Genomic DNA, 23,192 nt, shown 5'->3' on the forward strand with positions numbered 1-23,192 from the left:
TTTATAAGCCCACGCAGACTTCTTAGGTAACATTGTTCTAAATTAATTACTTGTCTGGTTGATCTTCCTAGGAACTTTTTCCAAAATACATGTTCCAGGTCCCAGATTTAGGGATTGCTGTTTTTTAAATACAGGATGGAGTCCCGGATTCTGTTTTGAGAAATCTCTCCAGATGATTCTAATATAAGTCTTTGGTTGAGAACCACTAATATTATCTCTTGAAGGACATATGACCCACACTAGCCCACTTGAACCACTTCCAGTTTTCACTTCTAAATGCCCTTTACAGAGCCTGGCACTCCCTCAAGGTCTTATTGGTGCCCTTATTTGAAATAAGAGTTCCCGTCCTCTCATTGCTGAATACCAGATGAATTAGAAAATCCCTCCTTCCCAGAAGCCCACAGCTGGTATAGATCTTTTGAAGTGGTGCTCGAGTACATCTTAAAGAATGTCTAAGGTCCCTCTTTCCTGAGGTTAGTTACTCTGCTTATATTCACCAGACTCAAGCTTTTTGGGACTCCTGCTGTCTCAGCATTTTGGGCATCTGATTATGTGATATAGGTCAGAAACTCCTGGGTGTGGGTCATTGAAAGGTTAAATGTACAAGTTACAAGGAAAGTAATTTGATGAATTCTTATAGGAAAGAGGGCAGAAAGATATCAAGTAGACATACCCAAACCAAATTATGGAGGATGAAATAAAGGTACTATTTAAGGTGGGGAAGGGACTTCCCTGGTGGCTCAGTGGTTAAGAATCCACCTGCCAGTGCAGGGGACATGGGTTCGAGCCCTGGTCTGGCAAGAACCCACATGCCACGGAGCATCTAAGCCCGTGCACCACAACTACTGAGCCTGCACTCTAGAGCCCACGTTCCTAGAGCCCATGCTCCCCAACAAAGAGAAGCCAACACAGTGAGAAGCCCGCCTACCCCAACGAAGAGAAGCCTCACCGCAACTAGAGAAAGCCCGTGTGCAGCAACAAAGACCCAATGCAGACAAAAAAAAAAAAAAAAAAAAAGGTGGGGAAGATGAGTTGATAACATATGTAAAAGAACTGGAAGTACTTCGGAAAGAGGATATTTCAATCTCAATATGCTGTTGAAGTATAGACATTTGCCCCAAGAAGGGGAGGGGACAGAATAGTGGTGCTAGATAAGCACTTTTTACCTTTATTTCTTAGAGAGAAATAGACATGGTTACTGATTATAAAACTCACCCAGAGAAATGGTTTTCTGCAGTGCCAAAAGCATAGATAGGAAAGTCACCAGTGACAGAAACCAGTGGGAAGTGGTAGTTTCGAGCAGTTCTTCTCCTACTCTCCCCTCTTACAGTATATGGCTCTTATAATCTGCCACAGTGGAGTCTGCCTGTTTCTGAATAGAGACACCAATCAGTGTTGCCCCTGAACACAAGTACTTATTATAGCTTTTTTAAAAATATGAACAGCATGCTCTGGATTGAATGGACCATGGTAGAATCACAGCCTGCCCAAATCCAGAAGTTTGTATTGTGAGAAGAAAACTCATTTCTTCATTTGTTCAAAGGCTTTTCCTTCCGAGAGTCATCAGATTTACGAGTGTTTGACCCAACAAGCTTTTCCAGCCATATGACTTAGGAAAGTAAGATTTTATAAAAGAAAGAGCTTTAAAACTGATACCTGAAAAAAGATAAGGGGCAGTATGTCACCAGTTATTGTGGAGAGAAAAAAACCAAGGTTTAGAGTTAATTTTGCATTTGAATCCTGGTTCTTCTGTGTACTGATGGTGTGATACTGGATGTTACTTAATCTTTCTGAAACTCAGTTCCTCATGTGTAAAATAAGAGGGGAGTAACAGTACTTTGTTTGGGATAGTTATAATGAGGATTAGAAATATCATCATTAATAGGTACTTAGTAAGTGGTAGCAGAAACTACTGTTAAAACAACTGACTAGGGCTTCCCTGGTGGCGCAGTAGTTGAGAATCCGCCTGCCGATGCAGAGAACACGGGTTCGTGCCCCGGTCCGGGAAGATCCCACATGCCGTGGAGCGAGTGGCTGGGCCCGTGAGCCATGGCCGCTGAGCCTGCGCGTCCGGAGCCTGTGCTCCACAGCGGGAGAGGCCACAGCTGTGAGAGGCCTGCGTACCACTGACTAGATATCGCAGGTACAGAATATGTGCCTTGAATTCATCCCTCCTGGGGCCCCTCCTGGAGCAAGGCAGAGTTGCAGGCTGTCCACGGTGCTCTTGACAGTGGAGTGAATAAGGACATGCTTTGCAGTGTATGGGCTGGTATGTCTTGATTTAGGGTTTCCTGCCCTGTCTAAAAGAGGAAGGAGGGACTTCCCTGGCCATCCAGTGGTTAAGGCTCTGCGCTTCCAATGCAAGGGGCGCGGGTTTGATCCCTGGTCAGGGAACTAGATTCCATGTGCCGCAACTAGCTAAGACCCAGTGCAACCAAATAAATATATAAATATTTTAAAATAAATAAATAAAAGAGGAAGGAAATTGGGTGATATATTTCTAGACACGTAACTGTTCTTTCCCTCCTACCTGGCTTCTTATGATGTCCTAATTTTCCCTTGCTACTTTCCTGGCAGGTGGCTGTGAAAAACAATATTGACGTCTTCTACTTCAGCTGCCTCGTCCCACTCAACGTGCTTTTTGTAGAAGATGGCAAAATGGGTAAGTATGTCCTCCTGTCCTGCCAAATATACCTTTGCCCTTCCTCTGAATGTGTCAGGCAGAGCATAGCCCCAGAAGGACAAGTTATTTTGAGGTTTAAAAAAAATGGAGGAAGGCTATTCTAAAGCTCTAATAATTGCAAATTATATATTCTCCTGAGTCACAGTTGATCTTGCTTTGCTGTTGGTCTCCAAGTCACAATGTCCATTATCTGAATAAGCCAGTCACCACAGCATACAGAGTAAGTGGCTTGGTGACAAGTAGATGTGGATTTGAATCTCAGCTTGGCTGTTTACTAGCCATGTGACTGTAGCAAGGTGCTTAATTTTTTTGAGTTTCAGTTTCCAAGTTTACAAAGCAGAAATAGTTTTTATAATGACTTGAGATAATACATGGAAATTCAGCACTTAGCCCTGTTCTGAGTTCTTACTGTCTCAAGATAAGAATTCAATAATTTGTGATAAATGTATTGGTATTCCCCATGTGGTTGTTGATATTTCTCTCTTCCCTTACTTAGGAAACCACCATCTAATAAAACTAGCTTGTATTGATACATATGAAGTTGTATTGGCACTTAACATTGGTTTCATTCTTACAGTAGCTCTTTGGGTAGGGTAGGCAGATGTAATAATATATGATGAAATTAAGGATCAGAAAGATCACAAGACTTACCAAAGTCACCCAAATAGGAAAACAGTGGAGGCAAAACTAAGCCCTAGATGTAGACTCTTTTCCAGTGTATCTTAGTGCTTCTCATGAGGGATTAATTGACCTGGAGTGTAGCACCTCTGCATAGCTAAGAGTTGACTCCAGTCCCAGGCTACTGCTGGCTGTATTGCTAGAGCCAGCACTCCAAAGGAGAAATGGTACAGGGGCTTAGATGTCAGAATATTGACAGATTGTGTACATCCTTCCTTTCCCTCTGCTTCCCCATTACAGAGCGCCAGGTCTTCCTTGCAACATGGAAGGATATTCCCAATGAAAATGAACTTCAGTTTCAGATTAAGGAATGTCATTTAAATGCTGGTGAGTGATGACTCTAAATTTCATTTTCATCTTAGTGTATTAGATATTTGAAAATTTTGTCTTTTCGTTACCTATCTTTTCACATCTACCTTATTTCTAGTGAGTATATGGTATTACTTTGCAAACTTCTCTTTAAAAACTTGGGATGTTTTGATGTAGGTACTAGATTACGTACAAACTAACAGATTTAAGAAAAGAACTAGAATGGATCCACCCACCCAATTCTGTAGTAGTTGAACGTGTATGAGTCATGTTACTTGAACATTCTAAGCATTAGGTAATTGAAGTGGCACTTAAAGATATGCACTCTCCCCAAAATTAAAAGGACTCTTTGTCATTTTACATCAGCCTTCAGTAGTGACTCTTTCTGAGATCCTTATTTGGAATCCTGTGTTTACTATTAAATAAGACTACATCATAGTTGATTAAAGCCTAGTTGATAGCCTTTTTCTTTCTTGCCTTGTGTCAGCTTTCATATGGTTATACTGACCTCTTGTAATCACCATGAAAAAGCTCCAGCCCCCTTAGTAGTTAGTTTTATTACTGTACTAGAACATCAGAGGGGAAACCCAGGAGGAGAAACAATAGCAGCTGACAGTGCCTAGGGCTTTGTTTCACTGAAGCATCCTCAGGAGTGGAAGGAGCCTTCGGCTGTTCAGGGTCTTGCCTTTGTTCCAGTCTCTCTTTGAGGTTAGTATAAGGCCTTATGAAATGAAAGGCGTTTGAATGAAAGTGAGCCTTGGTGCTGTTGGGTGCCACCTCTTTTCCTCTTTTCTTCATTCACCCATCATTTCCTCCTTCTGGCTGCCGCCCTCCCACTGTAGCTGGAGCATTGAGTGGGGGAAAGAGGCAGTACAGCAGTACAGAAAGAAAAAAAACTCACTGTCTTCTCAGTTCACCTTGCTCTTTAAAAAGTTTTTTTTGGGCTTCCCTGGTGGCGCAGTGGTTGGGAGTCCGCCTGCCAATGCAGGGAACACGGGTTCGTGCCCCGGTCCGGGAAGATCCCACATGCCGTGGAGCGGCTGGGCCCGTGAGCCATGGCCGCTGAGCCTGCGCGTCCGGAGCCTGTGCTCCGCAACGGGAGGGGCCACAACAGTGAGAGGCCCGCGTAAAGTTTTTTTTGCGGGGAGTGGGAGTGCTCTATGATGCATTCATCCTCTGTGTTCAGACAAGTCTTTTCTTACAGGGCTTCTCCTGAGCCCTTGTAGAGGTGTTTGAGGAGATAGTTTTCTGTAATGTCCACTGTCGCTACTAGTTTGTTGATTCTCATATCTGCCTTCTTTTGAACATATTCTTGCTCTAGGTTTCTCAGCCTGACTGGTTATGTAGTTATTAAACAAAACCAGATTTTTGCTGAGTTTTCACACAAAAAGTCATACTTAAATTGAGCTTCTTTTTATGCCATGTTCTAGGTAGGTGACGGTGTTATCTCTCTGCTAGGCTTACTGGTTAGTTCACAAGCCTCATTTGATGAGTTGGGAGGTTGGGCAGTTTTCCATTGTGTAAGCTGTTTTTCAGGAAGCTTCAGGTGCAGAATCTGCAGTGGTTCATGGCGAGACTTGGAGTCACCCTTGTGTAGTCAGTCCCAGGACATTTCATTTATTATGCTCCTGAGAACACTTTTCCCTCAGAAGAGGGTTCTGTGGTCAAAAAGCTTGGAAAATACAGTGTGTGATGTGCCTCGCTTGTGTGTTGCCGTTGCACGTGAGCACACTAGAAGCTGAGGCTTCCTGCATCGAGGAAAGCAGTTTAACTCAACATTAACTGAATTTTTTCACTGTGGAATTTAAAGTCACAAAATGCTGATTGTTAACGTCTTATGGAACACCAGTGTTCCTTGAACATGCAGGATTTGGGAAACTCTGGCCTATAGAGAGCAGAGAAAAGCCAGGGTAATTGGAAAGCAGATTTGGTTTCAGAGGTCTGGTGTGAAAGGGACATGCTTTTTCAAAAAAGAAAATGGAAGTTTGGATGATTGAGGGCTTTACTGTGCCCTGTCAGAGTTATAGAAAAGATCCCCCTGCTTCCAGATTGGGGTTCTGAACCCTTATTGAACCTTGGTGTACATTTGTGATCTTGCCCAAAGAAGGGGTGTCTGGTCTTGCTCCCAAAGGATCTTTGTCGTCCGGTGTAAACTGGAACAGTTTCCCAGAGCAAATTCAGTTTTGATGAGTTCTGCCATGGCCTCATGCCAGTTCCTCCCTGCCTTGGGTGCTCCAAATACCAGCGAATCCGTTTTCCAGTGACACACAGTGCAGCACGTGGCAGTGCAGCACATGGAGCAGAGGGAAAAACAGCCACTTCGTTTTCTCCAGGAGCCCGAGGCCATCATTTCCCACACTGAATCATTGCTAATCGCTTATGAGACCACTTCCTGCAACTAATCCTTTCTAGCTTTTCCTCTGCCTCCACCCCAAGGTCTGGAATACCCTGGCCTTTACATTTCCTTCCAGTCTGAGGGCTCTATTAACAACATTTTCAGGTTTAGTGCCTTCTGATTCGACACCCTGGGTCTAGCAGAGAGCTAAAAATACCATCCTTCCCAGCTGATCTGTCCTAATCACAATAGCACCAAGCCTTTAAATAGCTTTTTTGTGCCAGAGTAGACATTTGACAGATGGAGCTAACACTCTGAGGGCAACAGGAAGTCGCAGGCTTAAAGAGCTGACCACCTAGCGTTGAACTTTTACTTTTGCTCTTCCATTTCTTCTAGAGATGAAAGAAGAAAAGAAACCCTCTTCCTAAGCCTTAATCATTTATCAGTTCTTAATAGAAAGGTGTATATGACGGGGTGCTTATGGTGCCACTAGTTGTGTAAATACTAGAAAATATTAGATCAGAAAGGCACCAGTGTATGGGTCTCCCTGCTTCCTAGCACTGGTCATCTCTACTGGCATCAAGCGGTCTGTATGAATCTGTTGTACAGCTTATATTATAGCTGTATTTGGGCTTAGTACATGTCTGGGACCACTATCTTAAGTATACAAGAAGTAGTTGTATCTCCAGCCATGTCCAGAAAGGAATCTTTCTGGCAAGCAGTCTACATACCTGTTTTTTTTTTTTTTTTTTTTTTTTTCTTTTTTTTTGCGGTATGCGGGCCTCTCACCGCTGTGGCCTCTCCCGTTGCGGAGCACAGGCTCCGGACGCACAGGCCCAGCGGCCATGGCTCACGGGCTCAGCCGCTCCGCGGCACGCGGGATCCTCCCGGACCGGGGCACGAACCCGCGTCTCCCGCATCGGCAGGCGGACTCCCAACCACTGCGCCACCAGGGAAGCCCATACATACCTGTTTTTTAAGTTAAGTGTTTATTATACTGTGAAAAGCTCAGAGGAGGAGACATGTTGTATCTATATTCACTAGTTGGGCTCTCTAATAAGGGACAAATATTTCTTCTGCCACAGGGACTAGGTGAGGATGAGTTGTTTCTTTGTTTTGTCGTGGTTCTCCCCATCCCTCGGAACATTTCATAAATGCAAATGCTTTGCCAGCCAGCACTTAAATATAGTTTGGTTGTTCAAATGGTGAAAAGTGTTCTTTTCAGCAGGCATAGTGGTTTTGAACTTGCTGATGAGTGTGTACCACAGCTGGGACCCATGTACAGATTACCCCTTCCCACTCACTGAGTACCTTCTTCACTCTTATGGCTGCTAGAAGAGGTGTGACCTTAGCTAAAGTAGGAAAATGAAGGAGGGAAGACCACATTCACACCTTCTAAGACTTCAGGCCTCAGGCCCAAAGCCAGATTTGTGGTAGGAGACAAATGAACCAAAAGAAATCACACCTTGATGCAGTTGTAACCATATCTGACCATCTTTTAAAACTCTGTCCTTTAGGGCAGATCTCAGTGTCTTAACATTGCATTGTCATTCTCAAAGTCTCACAACTGTAAGATTCCATCATGTTTCCCAGGAGTTCAGGTATATTTAAAACAACAACAACAACTACAAAAAACTGACATCTTGTAAAGAAGTCTGTCCCAGTCTGACAACGAAGCCTCCTTAACATTGGCTCGCATTGCCATTCTTAATAGGTTCATTTAGCAGAGTCTGATTATTCTGCCATCTACATACCCTCTAGCTCAAACCTAATAGCGAAGGTTTATGAAAATTGACTGACAGATACTTACGTTATAGAACCCTCCTCCCTCCATTCAATCTTCTGATAGGAATCACGATGACAGCCATTTAGTAGGAGCAGAGCCAGGTTCCTAACCGGAATGCTTCCAAACACAGTAAAGTTACATCCATTCAACTTGCTTATTACTACCTGGCTGTTTGCCACATTTTCTAATTCTGGAAGGGGTGAGTGTGTGTGTTTGTGTGCTTCCATTTCTTAGCCTATCATCTCTTAGGTGGTAAAATCACGAGACATCTGTAGGCATCTGGTACTTGCTATGTATATTGTCTAGAACATGTGCCTATGCAACAAGGTAGATCTTCAACAAAAGCTCCTGCTAGGTGCATGGGCTTCAGTAGTTGTTGTGCGTGAGCTCAGTAGTTGTGGCGCACGGGCTCAGTAACTGTGGCTCGCAGGCTCTAGAGCGCAGGCTCAGTAGTTGTGGGGCACGGACTTAGTTGCTCCGCAGCACGTGGGATCTTCCCGGACCAGGGCTCGAACCCATGTCCCCTGCATTGGCAGGCGGATTCTTAACCACTGCGCCACCAGGGAAGCCACCCCCCCCCCTTGTATTTAAGACAGTCCTGTCAAAAGGCATTAGCCAAACTCCAGCTGGTGATGTTGCTTGGCGACCCAGTCTAAGCTCCAAGAGCCCTTCATTGTGGAAACCAAGGTGACATCCAGAACTGCCTGAACCCCCAGAAGGTGATTAAAAAGCATATTGAGGCCCTCTCCTTCAGCAGTCTTGCATATAACTACCTTGAGATATACTTTTTAGCTCCTCAAAGAGAACCAATTCTTGAGTTTTAACTACTCTGCTTGGTGTTAGTGAAAACGTTGGAAATAAAAGGAGGGAAATAAAGTCATAACTAAGTGTGGTCCAGTTGTTTAATGAATGGGCTTTAGTGCCTTCTTGCTTGAGCTCTCACTTATTTGAATGTGGAAGAAAGACATCAGGGCAAGAACTACCTCCAAGAAGGATTGGGATTGACATATACACACTACTATATATAGTGTGGTAGGTCCCTATATAGGGACCTATCAATACTATATAGCAAAGGGAACTCTACTCAGTACTCTGAAGTGACCTATATGGGAAAAGAATCTAAAAAAGAGTGGATAGATGTATATGTATAACTGATTCACTTTGCTGTACACCTGAAACTAACACAACATTGTAAATCAACTATACTCCAATAAAAATTAAAAAAAAAAAAACCTACCTCCAAAATTAGACCACTTCTAAATAGGTGGTTTTTAGACTCACAAACAGAAAAGAAAATTACTATTACCCAAGGGGAAAAGGGGGGGAGGGATAAATTAGGAGTATTGTATTAACAGATACATACTACTGTATATAAAACAGATAAACAAAAAGGATTTATCGTATAGCACAGGAAACCATATTCAGTATTTTGTAATAACCTATAATGGAAAAGAACCTGAAAAAGTGTGTGTGTATGTATATACATATATATGTATATATATCCAAATCACTTTGCTGTACACCTGAAACTAACACAATATTGTAAATCAACTATACTTCCAGTAAATAAATAAATAAAGGAGTTTTTTCTTAGCAAAGATTTTTTTTTACTGAAGTGTGATTCAGTTATACACATATATACATTCTTTTTTATATTCTTTTCCATTATGGTTTATCACAGGATATTAAATATAGTTCCCTGTACTGTACAGTAGGACCTTGTTGTTTATCCATTCTGTATATAATAGTTTGCATCCGCTAACCCAAACTTCCCACTCCATTCCTCCCCCACTCCACCCGCTTGGCAACCACAGATCTGTTCTCTATGTCTGTGAGTCTGTTTCTGTTTCATAGGTTTGTTCATTGGTGTTGTATTTTAGATTGCGCATATAAGTGATATCATATGGTATTTGTCTTTCTGACTTCACTTAGTATGATAATCTCTAGTTCCATTCATGTTGCTGCAAATGGCATGATTTCATTCTTTTTTATGACTGAGTAGTATTCCACTGTCTATATGTGTGCCACATCTTCTTTGTCCCTTCATCTGTCGATGGACGTTTAGGTTGTTTCCATGTCTCGGCTGCTCTGAACGTGGGGGTGCGTGTGTCTTTTTGGATTATAGTTTTGTCTGGATATACGCCCGGGAGTGGGATTGCTGGATCATATGGTAGTTCTGTTTTTAGTTTTTTGAGGAATCTATGTTCTGTTTTCCATAGTGGCTACACCAACTTACATTCCCACCAACAGTATAGGAGGGTTCCCTTTTCTCCACACCCTCTCCAGCATTTATTGTTTGTTTGTTTTTTAATAAGTTTGTTTACTTAATTATTTTTTGGCTGCGTTTGATTTTCATTGCTGCGTGGGCTTTTTCTACTTGCAGCGAGCGGGGGCTACTCTTCTTTGAGGTGTGCGGGCTTCTCATTGTGGTGGCTTCTCGTTGTGGAGCACGGGATATAGGCACACAGGCTTTGGTAATTGCAGCACGTGGGCTCAGTAGTTGTGGCTCACGGGCTCTAGAGCCCAGGCTCAGCAGTTGTGGCACACAGGCTTAGTTGCTCCGTGGCATGTGGGATCTTCCTGGACCAGGGCTCGAACCTGTGTCCCTTGCATTGGCGGGCGGATTCTTAACCACTGTGCCACCAGGGAATTCCCAGCATTTATTGTTTGTAGACTTTTTAATGATGGCCATTCTGACTGGTGTGAGGTGGTACCTCATTGTAGTTTTGATTTGCATTTCTCTAATGATTAGAAATGTTGAGCATCTTTTCATGTGCCTACTGGTAATCTGTTTTTCTTCTTTGGAGAAATGTCTTAAATAGATGTTTTTTTAATGCCTGTGGCATTATGTACATATCGGCGTCTCCAACACCTGAGTCAGAGGCTTATTCACAGGTATTGATGTCAGGTATCCATTGTGTCCCAGATACTGTGGGAAATACAGTGATGAAAAACTCTAGGATCCCTGTGCTCAGAGAACTTATTACTGTCTTGGAGAACAGAAAGACTGTCCATCACAACAGCCTTTTCCTAGAGAGCACAATAGAACATGACAGGTTTTTATGTGGAGAGAATTTAGTCCCTGGGTAATTTGAATTCTCATCAGAAATGAACATAATAAACTATCAACAAAGAAGTAGTGTTTATCATCTGTGTTTTTAAAGATTCTCTTTCTGTGATGCTGCAGCATTTCATGTTAGCAGTCAGAGAACAAGGAGAGAGGAATGACCTCTAGTTCTAGAATGTCTTGTCTCTCTGATGCTGTAGTCACAAGGAAGACCCCAAACACCAGCCTGCTCTTACCCTGTGCTGGTGACTATGAAGTCCTCCACTCTGACCAGCCGCGGCCGCCGGGCTTACAGGACCTTGGAGCGATCATCTTTGTACAAGTTCAGTCTTCCTCAGAGTCTTTTGTTGAGACAGTTTGTTTCATTATTAATTTGGGGCATGGTATTCTCCCAAATTAATAATTTAATTTAAGACCTAAGAAATCATTTGCCTGCCTTTAAAAAAAATCTGAAACATCCAGATTAATAAATTTGACTTGCAGGATTTCTGTAACTAGGTGCTTTTCTGATCCTGGCACTTGAGGCCAGGATGGCTCACGGTGAAGTAGTAGCAACTTGCGAGGCAGTGTTGTGCATTTGAGTGTCAGTTTTGTATCCCCGTGAATCTGGGACTAGCGTTGGAGAGGTGAATCTGACGTGGCAGTCACTGGCACACCCATGTACCTGTTACTGTCTTTGTCCTCGTCAGTGCATTTTTACGTGTCTAACACCTAGTTTAAGATTACCAACTCCTTAGACCCACCATAATCTCCACAGGTGATTCTTACACTAATGCTTATTTGCACCTTATTCTGTTTTCTGTCCTGGAATGTGATGGACAGGCACTTCAGGAGCTTCTTCCTTACCCTTCGCTCTTGTGGGAGAAGGGCTTTCTTAAATGTGCATGTATGCATGTAACAGTGCTTCTCAGGAGACTTGAGCACACATAGCTCATAGCACATTTGTTTGATATTTTAACTGAAGGTGTTGGATTTTGAATCTGTGTTTCTAGACACTGTTTCCAGCAAGTTGCAAAACAACAATGTTTATACTATTGCCAAGAGGAATGTGGAAGGGCAGGACATGCTGTACCAATCCCTGAAGCTCACTAATGGCATTTGGATTTTGGCCGAGCTACGTATCCAGCCAGGAAACCCCAATTACACGGTAAGTCCTTTCTCAGAATGGGTGAGATGGGTTCAAGGAGGGGGTTAAGAGCCCTTTCACTTTTTCTCAGCATTCATGAAAGACCTGGTAGAGGTGCTTCAGACGCCAGGTATCCAAAACAAGCAGTCAGTAAAGAAGTCCCCAGTTACCTCCTTAGAAGACCTTCTGTCTGACCTTCTGTCTGCAGTGTCTGCCCCATCCAGCAGGCACAGGGCCTCGCAGCACGAGTGTCTCAGACTCCTCCTGGTATATACAGAGTTGCTCACAAAACTTGGCAACTTCATCAGTGTTGGTTAATGCTTACCTAGCGTATCTATGCATGTGGTACTGTAACAAGCTGCTAAGAGGATTGTTTTTGTAGCTCATTTCAAGCTCATTCCTGCTTTTCTTAGGATATCAGAATCCTAGACATAGGAGCCTTTTTTTAGCAGTGTTGTGTGTCCTAAATGGTTGTTGAAAAGTTAAAGCAAAATGGGACATACCTTTCACAGCCTGTAAGGGGACTTTAGTTCAGAAAACTTCATTCATTACCATACTGGACTAAAATTGGAATCCTGGCAGTATTTTTAGGGGAGGAGCCAGTTGCTTTGTTAAACAACAAAGCTTTAATACCCTAGGCACCCGGTGTTTGTTTGCTGTTGTAAAATGCAGTCTCCCAGTAGGATGCTGCTTGTCATCTGCATTTTGTCAAGTACAAGAAAAACCCTTGGGATGGGGGAAATATCTTATTCTTCTGTTATGCTTAAGGCTTTTGAATTTAATAACTCTGAGGAAGCTTCATATTCAGTAGATTAAGGGAGCTTTTTAGCCATGTAGCTGAGAAAAGTCTGTGACTCCTTTCCTTAATTTTAAGGCAAGCCTGTTTTCATTAGCATACATCAAGGAAATAATACTACCCAGAACTGAACATTCTTGGTGTTTCCCCACTAGTTCCCTCCCTTGAAGTAAGCTGGACTAGCATGTGTGTGTGTATGTGTGTGTGTGTGTGTGTGAGAGAGAGAGCTACTGAGTCCCACCAAGCTAGATTTTTGTCCAAGCATTTGTGAGCTGAGAGACTTCAGGCTTCCCTCATAAAGTGTACGCTCCTCCCACCCACTTCCTCCACCACCAGTGCCTTGTCTTTTTTTGTAAGAAACTACCCTGTGATTTTCCTTGAACTCCCTAAGAAAGGAAAACTTCTCTGTGCTCTTCCTGGAGGGACAGGTTTTCACTGTAATATCAAGGTCTTGTAAAATAACTCCATTTGCTTCCCTAGAAATTTCTTCAAAGTATGTATATTTGTGTGTGTTTTATTTTTTATCATCCATTATTTTATTGTATATAGTATTCCATCTCAGCTAGGTTAAAGAAGCATGATTACCCCCAGATTGCAGGTAAGGAAACCAAGGTTAAGAATGATTAAATGACTTGTTCGAGATCACATAAGTTGTTGGTAGCTGAGTTGTGTGTAGGACTCAGGTATCTCAACACTTCCTACTATATTCTTTCTATTCATTATAAGGATAGTGAGAATTTTGAGAAGGACCTCTTAGTAACAACATAGTTTGTTTAAAATTTTAAAAAACTTTTTATTTTGAACTAATTTAAGACTTACAGAAAGTTTTAAAAATGGTACATAGAGTTCCCATGTATCTTTCACCTAGTTTTCCTCATCGAGAACATCTTACAACCATAGTACATTTTCAAGCAGGAAATTGATATTGGTACAATACTATTAACTAAACTACAGACCTTATTCAGATTTCACCAGTTTCTATATCACTACTCTTAATTTAGTTTATTTGGTTAAGGAGTGTACAGTACTATGAAATCTTATCACACATATAGATTTGTATAATCACCACCATGGTCAGGATAGAGAACTGTTCCATCACCACAAAAAAACTCCTTCTTGCTATCTCTCTATAGTTAGACATTCACCCCAGCCCTAACCCATGGCAACCACTGGTATGTTGGTTCTCCATTACTGTAATTTTGTCATTTCAGGAGTGTTATATAAATTCAATTCCTACAGCCTGTATCCTTTTGAGACTTTTTTTTCACTTAACATAATACCCTTGACATCTATCTAAGTCGTTGCATGTGTTAATAATTTGGTTTTTTTATGACCAAGTAGTGGTGCACTACATGAAAAATCACTTCCCCCAACCCCTCACTATATATCATAAGAAAGTATGTTTATCCCATGAGGAAGAGGCCTCATATCTCTAAGTAGCTCTGTCTCACCTGGGAAGATAACTTGTCCCAGGTGAAGAAGTCTGTGTTCCAGGCTATAAACCAGAAGTGGATGTGTAAGTCCTTGGCTTACCTAGGCAGGGGGGGTGAGTCTAGGTGGGTGGCAATCCTGAGTGGTCGGTGTTAAAGATGTGTCACATAAGCAGGCTAGCGGTTCAAAAGTTAAAACCCTGGTAAGGCCTCTTTTCCCTGAAGAGCCATGTAAAATGAGACCTAGAGTCCTAAGTCAGATTTTTTAGCCTCTTTGTTCTTTATGTATGTTTCCCTTTTGCATTAGTAATTAGCAAAAAAAAAAAAAAAATCTGTTTCTTTAATTTATTCTGGCTTGTTTTAGCTGTACTAGTTGGAAAGCAAGGAATGGGTTTAAGTCTAAACTTAACCATTTGTTAAAGGCTGGGATGTCTGGGGGAGGGAGGTGATAGAACAGTCCAGAAAGAGAGATTCTTCCTTCTCTTTCTTGGCCTCCCTCCTCCTTCCCCCTCCAGAGAGCAGCTGAAAGTCTCAGGGTCCAGGTGTGGTCAGTCCATGACCCCTGCCAGTGCCAACCTCGGCAGATAGGGCTTTTATTGAGGAAGGCAACATTTCCTATCACTCGTGAACGAAAAAAGTGGATCTCCAACTGGCTGGAAGTTCCAGTATTGCTACAAAGATGTGAAAAAATACAGGACAGTATTTTGAAGGGGAGAAACTACCCTCTCTTTAGTCTGGGAGTTAACTCCCTTAGGCAGTTCTTACTCTTTTTAGCTTCCTCTCCTCCTCCTTTTCTGAACCCACATACTCTCCCATGAGAATTTTCTACAACACTGACAGTGAAGAGGCTGTGGAGGAGGAGGTACAGATTGCCTCTATAGGGAGCTTGAAAGTCAGGGAAATGCCTATAGTTGCAACTTTGACCAAAGAAGGGAGCTATTTTCTACTCTTTTTTTTTTTTTAAACTTTATTTATGGCTGTGTTGGGTTTTCGTTGCTGCACGTGGGCTTTCTCTAGTTACGGCAAGCGAGGGCTACTCTTGTTGCAGTCCGTGGGCTTCTCATTGCAGTGGCTTCTCTTGTGGAGCATGGGCTCTAGGCATGTGGGCTTCAGTAGTTGTGGCATGAAGGCTCAGTAGTTGTGGCTCACGGGCTTAGTTGCTCCGCGGCATGTGGGATCTTCCCGGACCAGGGATTGAACCTGTGTCCCCTGCATTGGCAGGCGGATTCTTAACCACTGCACCACCAGGGAAGTCCTCTATTCATATTTATGTTCTTAAATTAGTTGTTCATTTGTTTTATTCTACATTTATCAGAATTGTCTTTCTGATTCATGTCAAGTAGGAATTTTGGAAATGCCTTAGAGACTGAATATTAAAGCTGCAAATAAATAGAGCCTCTTTTGATGTTCTTTTTGTTTGGCTTGGTTTTGTTTCGTTTTGCATTTTGAAAATATCACTAAGTTTTGAGGATGTGAGTTTTCTCAAGAAGTTCAGGGTTGACCAATCATCTTCTTGACATTTTTACCAAAAATATTCTCACCTTTTGTACTTTGTTAAATCATCCAGAGTCTCTAATAAGAGAATAAAGAGGTAATCTAAAATCTCATGGTGATACATCGTTAAAGACAACTTTTGTTAATCTACCTTAATAGGCAAGAGCAATGATGTCAGTAATACAAAAAGCAAGTATTAAATTTTCTGGTTCTAAATGTAGTTTGCATGGTTTTGCTGTTATGTTATTGTTAGTAGTGTTTTGCCTAATCTAGTACAATTCAGGAGTCCAAATATGGGTTTAAATTTTGCACTTGTTGACCCACAAAGTGAAAATCTCAGTGTTCAACATTGAAATCTTTTTAATATTTTAATTTTAATTTGGTAATTGTTAGACTAGAAGAAGAGGTGGTGGTAGAGAAGTAGAGTAGTATCAGAAGTACCTGATAGGCCTGAATAAGAGGCAGAAAATGAAAGATTATGCTGTTGGCATAAATGGCTATACAGTTACACTCAGTAAATGTCTTTTTGTGTTGGTTCTTGTTTTCCCTTCTTAACAGTGTATGCTCTCCTCAATGTAATACAGGAAAGTCTAGTACCTTGGAGCTAGTATCTAGCTTACACTTTTATTTTACTTGAATATACATCCTCCTGAATTGGGACTGACATAAACATCCTTGTCAGACAGAAACTGGAGCAGGCAGCTGAAATGACCACATTAAAGGTCATTTGGTAGTAGTCGCTATGACTCTTAGCAAGGCAGTAGAGCTTCTTCTTTTCCCCTACATTTTTTCATATGGATTATTTCCTAACCTCATAGACCCACATAGAAAGTGGGTGGAAACACAGCACAGCTTGACATTGATTAAACTGAAATTCTAAAACCAATGTAACCTATTAACAGGATCTCTTTGTTTGGCTACTCAGTGGTAGAAACTCTTCTCTCCTTTTATCAGGAAGAGGTGTCCTTGTCCTGAGTACTTGGATACCTTTTGAGTTAATGCCAGCCTCTGTGCTAATATTCCTTCTCCTTTTCCTCCGAACAGCTGTCGCTGAAGTGTAGAGCTCCTGAAGTCTCCCAGTACATCTATCAGGTCTACGACAGCATTTTGAAAAACTAATAGACTGGTCCGGTGCCCTCTGGCCACCCTGTGATTGGTGCAAGCCAAGAACTCTTAACTGGAAGAAAATTGTATTGCCGTGTAGAATCTGAACCCAAACACACTGAGGCCACCCACCAAGGTAGTGACTAGTCTAGTGCTAACATTAGGGCACAACCTGTTGGATAGTTTTAGCTTCCTGTGATCATTTGTAACCACTGCTTCAATCACTTCCCACCTCGTGCCACCTGCTGCTATCTGTCCTTACGTGTGGGCTTCTCCATCCTGTGCCAGTGGCTGGCATTTTTGAGTGTAGTTTGATATTTTGTAATCGAGAGCTCGTTTCAAAAGCAGAAAAAGACAAAAAAAATTAAAGCAAGGAAAAGTGTCACTGAAACGTAAGCTGCACTTTATTGTTTTATATTTTTGTACATATGAGAAATTGAGGGAATAGCGTATAACTGATAAAAAGTGTTAAAACAACCACACAGTCCTGGAGGAAGAGATGCAGTTTCTTGCCCACCCCCTTAGGGGTGTTTTGTCTGTGGCAGCCTTGTCCCTGATCACTTTTTTTTCTCTCCAAACTCCTTTTCCTTGTGATTCCCTCTGCCCCGTATTATTGTCTCCTCTGATGCTCTGCAGTTAGGAATGGTGGTCTTTCTTGAATGGTGCTGCAGGGTGCAGGAATAGGGCCTGTCAGCATTGAGGCTGAGAAAAATGAGAACTTAACTACATTGCTTTCCACTGGTCTGATCTATTAATAACACTGATTAAGGAATTTGAGTAGAGATGGGAAACAGGAACCAAAATGCCCTCCCCCCATCTCCTGCTCTGGATTTATTTTAACTCTCAGGTCCAATTCAGATCTAAAATCTTAGTTTTAGAGTTGAAACAGACTTTAAGTAATAACTTACCCAACCTTGTTTTTCTAAATAGGAAAAAGATAAAAGACAAACAGGGTGTTATTGCCTAAGGCCTGTTAACTGATCAGAAGCAGAGGTGGGGGATGGGCCTCCTAATTCCTCATCAGTGTTGTCTCCACTGCAGGACCATCTCCATAATTTTCTTCCTTCACTGCCTTTCTTTTACCTTTTCTGTGCCTGCTTCTTTATGGCTCTTCTCATAGTTCAGATTTTGGCACTCCATTCATTGGCATCCGGTAGCAGCAGAGTATCTTTCCAGGGACTTGAAGGTAAATCCTGATGCCAGAATGAAGGAGTAGCTAATAGTCTCCTGGAGCCACAGTTCTTGAGGCCAGCAGGATGGGTGCAGGGATGGAGTGAGCTTCGGGATGCCACAGATTGACTTGATCCTTCAGGTCTCTGATCTGCTCTTTACCTGTGTTGCTTAGGCTCCAAGGCAATTGAGATCACCTCAGAGGGCCAAGCGGTTCTTTTCATCTCTCAAAAGATTGGGAGATGTGAGGACCCCCTGCCCCCTGGACACACTGGGTGTGGTCTGTCAAAGAATGCTCCATGCCTGGAACACCAGTCTGGTTAGCAGTGTTCACACTGTTTCATCCTGTGGGCACCTGTGCCGACCGGCACCCAGGATTCAGGGTCCGTGACCAAGACTGCTTCTCAGATGCCCGTGCTCAAATCAGAGGCGCTTGGGTCCGAAGGCCTCATGTAAGACCCAGACCTAAGAGTGAGTCCAAGAGGAGGAGGAATCATAGAAAGCAAGAGCAGAAACTACCCCCCAACCCTGTCGCAAGTGAAATGACTGATTCATATCAGTTGCAAAGTTTGGGGGTGCAGGTCCCCCAAAGCAGCTTCTTAAACCTTGAGAATCTCCAAGAGAAGAATCTCTGGGGTGAGGGTCAGGAGCCATGTCCTGCGCTCACCACCCCTCAGGCACGTGGAGAACAGGGAGTAGCACAGGATTGCATGTGGGAGGTGGGTCCGTTGGTGACAGGTGGGGTAGAAAAGCAGGTGGGTAAAGTCCCCTTTTGGGGAAGTCACTCGTGGAGTCAGTTGGATACAAGCAGCGAAGAAGGTCCACACTACAAATGCAGTGTTCTCATCTCAAAGCAAACTGCAGCTCCAGAAGGAAGAGCGTGGGTCAGGGTAAGCAGACAAGACAATTTTGCACCAAGATACGTTCCTCCACCCCTGCAACCAGGCTTCTCTCAGCCTTCCCGACAGTGAGGGGAAACAACTGCCGTTCTCAGCTGACCTGACTGAGCCGGTCCGCGCTTGAACTCTTCACTCCTTGCAGAGGCTGCCTTCCGGTTTGCCCCTGAGCAGTTAGGGAGGGGTTCTGCTCTGCAGAAAGGACCTCCCTCCTGAGGAGACAGAGCCTGTTGCCTCCACCACAGCACAGCTTCCCTTTGGGCCCATCTCAAACCTGGCCGAACTGGGGAACGGAGTGGAGATTGCCCTGCATTCCCCTCTCCTCTGCCTCAGTATGTCTTTGTAACGTCAGCTGGTGTCTTATAAAGGGCAAGGGAAACACACACACACACCCAGAACTCTTGCTGGTCAGAGATTCCCTGAGTGTCTGTCCTCGCCCGAGCCCGTTTTGTGTGTCTGTGTTGTGAACCTTGGGACTCTGGAGAGAAGGGGAGGGGGGGGTAAACGTTGCCCTGAGAAGGCTTATCATTCTTTTGTTGTTGGGATCTGTTCTTGGGGAGGGTGGGGGTCGGGGGAAGCTTGACTTTGTCTTCGTCAATAAACTCATTTACATAAAATGAAGTTTGTGCCTATGTACTTTGTTCCCAGAAGTGACAATCTAGGACAAGACACAGCTGGGCCAGGGGAGGGATGGGCATTAATAAGCATGCTATTCGAACTTGCCTTTTGGCTGCCCTAACCCTCCCAGGGTTTTAGCCAGATGAAATGTTAAGATTGTCCTGAGGAGGCTCCTCTTAACCAAGCCCCGTATCGGCATCACCGCACAGGCATTTCGCCGCAGGCAGGGAGTGCTCGCTGGAGCCGATCTGTCATCCCTGGCAGGTCCCCTGCTAGGACCCAAAGCAGATGGTCCAGGGACAGGCAGCCAGCCGGGCACAGGGGCAGAGGAGCACAGCAGAGCTGGTTGTCCATGTCCTCTTACCCAGGACGTTTCACTAATGAATGTATAAAAGCCCCTCAGATCTGTACTCAGGGCCTGCATGTTCCCAAGTGGATAGAATGCTGCTTTCAAGCAAACTTCCCAAGGAGCTCAGATCTAATCACCTGCATTTGTGTTGCCGGGGACACGTGAGCCAGGTGTGGTCAAGCTAGAGGCTCTGCCCCTGGCTGTGATGAGTGGACAGCGCCTGAGGTCTCCCACAACCTGGAGTGGGGGAAGGAGGCTGAGGGATCCAATGCCCAGATACCCTGAGCCTCTCTCACCAGCAGAGTGAGTGTGGGTAAGGTGCTTTGCACCGTGCTCAGCAGAGTAACTGCTTTTATTACATGGATGTCCAAACCCCATGAACAGACTGCCTTTGGCAGCCAGGAACTCTTGGTTGTCTCCCTGTGCCGGATGCAGTTAGCCCGAGCTCTAATAGGAATAACACTTGGGGTGGAGTGGGGTCAGGGTGGAGGTTCAGAGTCAGAGATATGAAGAGGGATGGGCTTTCCTGAGGTCTCATTGCGTTCACCAGCTAAGAATGTCAATTTTGGCCAAGAAAATCCTTAGGACAGAAGCTTTCAACTCTCGGGGGTGCACATTGATATCACTCGAGAGCTTTCACAAAAGGCTGAAGATTCCTGGCCAGTCGGGTGGGGCCTGGGGCAATCTGCATTTCAAAAAACTCCTCCCATGTTTCTAGAAGTGCTGGATTGAGAATCACTGCCAGAGAAAGACTCACACTTGTTTGCCTCCTGCCTTTCCTGCAGGAATGGTGCTCTTGTGGCAGTTGAAAAACGGTAAAGCACTTTCATGCACAGGCTGCCTGCCCATTTGTGAATTGAGAGCGTTATCCCCATTTTTCAGGTGAGAGGAGGCAAAGCCACGTCTTCTGGAATGATTCCCTCTGTCCTTAGCTACTACAGCTTCCTTTCATATGTGCCACCAGGCCAAATGCCAGCCTTGCTAAGCCCGTAAGGTCCCCGTGCGTTCAGTCTCCAAAAGCAGGGTATACTGGCCCCCGGACTTCCACCGGAGATGGCACCATCCTTCTCTGACCCTGCCCCCCGCCACCAGTGGCAACTAAGAAATACTGAGATCTCAGGTACATTGTTTCTGAGGCCAGAGAACAGCTGAGGACTCCCTGGTTGGAGCCTTCCTACTCCCACCTTATGCATCGATGCTTTTTCTGGTTTTGCTTGGGCCCAGATTTCTTTTCCTGCCACCCCCAGCTCCAGGAGGCAAGAGCCTGTTTATTTTAATACCTGGTGTGGCACTTGGGAAAGATCACACCTCCCCCGTTGTTACCCATTTCTGTCTCCTGAACACTAATCCTAGAATCCCCACCAACCCCCAGACATGTTATTAGCAACAAGGATGTTTCTTGAAAAGTTTCCGAGTTGGCTCCAAACTTGCCATCTCAGTTTCTCATTTAGCTTTTGCCCTGCCGTTCTTGATGCTGCCAACAAGAGGAAGACTAATTTAGGGACTGGTTAGACCCAGATGGACTTAATTTCCGGAATTATCCTTTTGAGACAGGACTGCCCCAGCACTCTAGGACTGAGAGAACTCCACTACCCGCCTTCTCCCACTGGGAAGGAGTCAGAGGAGGATGTTCAAGCCTAGCCTAGCCTCTGGCTTTCCCTCCCTTGTTTCATTCACTCTCCACTTATGGTCAAAGGCCCCAGGATCTGGCTAGCCAGCTTCTGAAAGCCAGTGGGATCCTCGGCTACGATGGAGCAAAAGGGCGGCGGAGTGGCAGGTTCGGGGCCTCGTCCTCTCTGTCCCGCTCCATGTCTGGGCTTCAGATGCTGCAGGTGGACCCATGCATTCCATCCCCTTAAACCTCAGGCGTCCTCAGCTGAACCAGAGCCACAGACTAAGGACAGAGCCTCTCGGGTTTTTTCACCAAGGTAATCCTAATAATCATAGAGTGAACAGGCTCCTAGGGGCGTACATCCTTAGACCAAAGTGACTCTCAGCGAACCAAGATGATTTAACCGACTCTTAAATTCAGGCACATTTTGCATTTTATGTTAATACTATGGGTTTGTTTTTTTATATAAGATATAATGCTTTAAATGACCTATCACTGCAAGCCAGTGTGAGGCCCGGTAATGAACCTGTGGCTTTGTGTTCTCGTATAGCTAAGTTGAGAATTCTGAGAAGCCTGGCTGCAAGGTGTGTGTGAGCATTGCATGATTTCTCATTTCTAGTCTCCCTTGGGCTGAAATAGAACCAGAATGGCGGGCCATAGCCTCGGGGAGTAGACATAAATTCTAGGATCCTTGGGCGGGGTAAGGATGAGAGATTTCCAAATACTTTGGGGGGATTGGTAGTGCCTGGATGATTTAATCAAGTTAGGAGTCTCTTGGTTGACTTGGTTGACCGTTGGCGATTCCACAGGGCCAGTAAATCTGATGTCTCCAGAACTAAAGTGGCACTCCAGGAGGGGGCCCCCTGTATCCTATCCTTCTCAGCCCTGCATTTGCTTCTAGCTGCCCTGGCCCTTCTTCTCAAAGCCCTACGCAACACCCGCAACACACCCGCAACACCCGGGGAGCCGTCTTAGCATAAATGGAAATGCTTTCCCAAGGTCATGTTCAACCTTCCCTCTGAATGGCTGTGTCTCTAAAACAGAAAAAAAAAAACGAAAGGCCACACAGTGAGACTCCACGCCAGGCACTGAATTACAGACTCTACACACCACAGGCTCATTTATGCTGTGGGGACAACTGATCACCTCTTCATTTTACAAATAAGGCATAGAGTTCAGAGCGTTCAAGTAATTTGCTTTCAGTCACATAGTAAGTGGTAGGGCCAGGACCTAATCCCAGATCTGCTTGATTTTGAAGCCCAGGCTCATAACCACTGTACTCTGTCTGGACAGGAGAGGGAAGGGGAGCGACCGGGAGGGTGCTCAGCCCACTAGTACTAGAAAGAATAGGAAGTCACAGTGCGGGATGCTGGGTCCAGGGGTAAAAGCACTTGGGAGATCTCTCCCAGCTTCCCCCTCCTCCTCCCTGCACCTCTGACCAGGTTGCTGCCCTGTTTCAAAACCCTTCCAGGCTATCCCAGCCAAACGGGCCTAGATCCCAACCAACTCCTTCCTCTGCAATCCAGGCCTTCGTGACTTCACCTCCACCAACCTCTCAGCTTCCTCTCCCTGTGCTTCCAGCCCCCCGCCCCCACCCCCGTGCCTGTCTGTGTCCTGGACCCCCTTCTCAAACCCCTGTAATTGCTCCCAACTTCTCTCATCTGAACCCTCCTCTTCCACACCCTCCCCCACCCTGGCACCCGAAATCCACTTCTTTCAAGGCTTCTTCCTTGAAAGTT

At 44.3% G+C, this 23,192-nt stretch overlaps 1 protein-coding gene across 7 annotated transcripts in view; it reads left to right on the top strand.

Moving 5' to 3' along the window:
• The window catches only part of AP2B1 (adaptor related protein complex 2 subunit beta 1), a 120,607-nt gene extending 103,408 nt beyond the window's left edge, over positions 1 to 17,199 (top strand). For all 7 annotated transcript variants that reach the window (XM_067021584.1, XM_067021588.1, XM_059048622.2 and 4 more), the window contains 4 exons: positions 2,578 to 2,662; positions 3,602 to 3,688; positions 11,851 to 12,005; positions 16,749 to 17,199. In XM_067021584.1, coding sequence (XP_066877685.1) covers positions 2,578 to 2,662; positions 3,602 to 3,688; positions 11,851 to 12,005; positions 16,749 to 16,823 — 402 coding nt within the window. In that variant the 3' untranslated portion in view covers positions 16,824 to 17,199. The remainder of the gene's footprint in view (positions 1 to 2,577; positions 2,663 to 3,601; positions 3,689 to 11,850; positions 12,006 to 16,748) is intronic.
• The last annotated feature ends 5,993 nt before the right edge of the window (positions 17,200 to 23,192 follow it).

This window comes from Kogia breviceps, chromosome 19 (genome assembly GCF_026419965.1).
Source record: "Kogia breviceps isolate mKogBre1 chromosome 19, mKogBre1 haplotype 1, whole genome shotgun sequence".
NCBI classification, from domain to species: Eukaryota; Metazoa; Chordata; class Mammalia; order Artiodactyla; family Physeteridae; genus Kogia; species Kogia breviceps.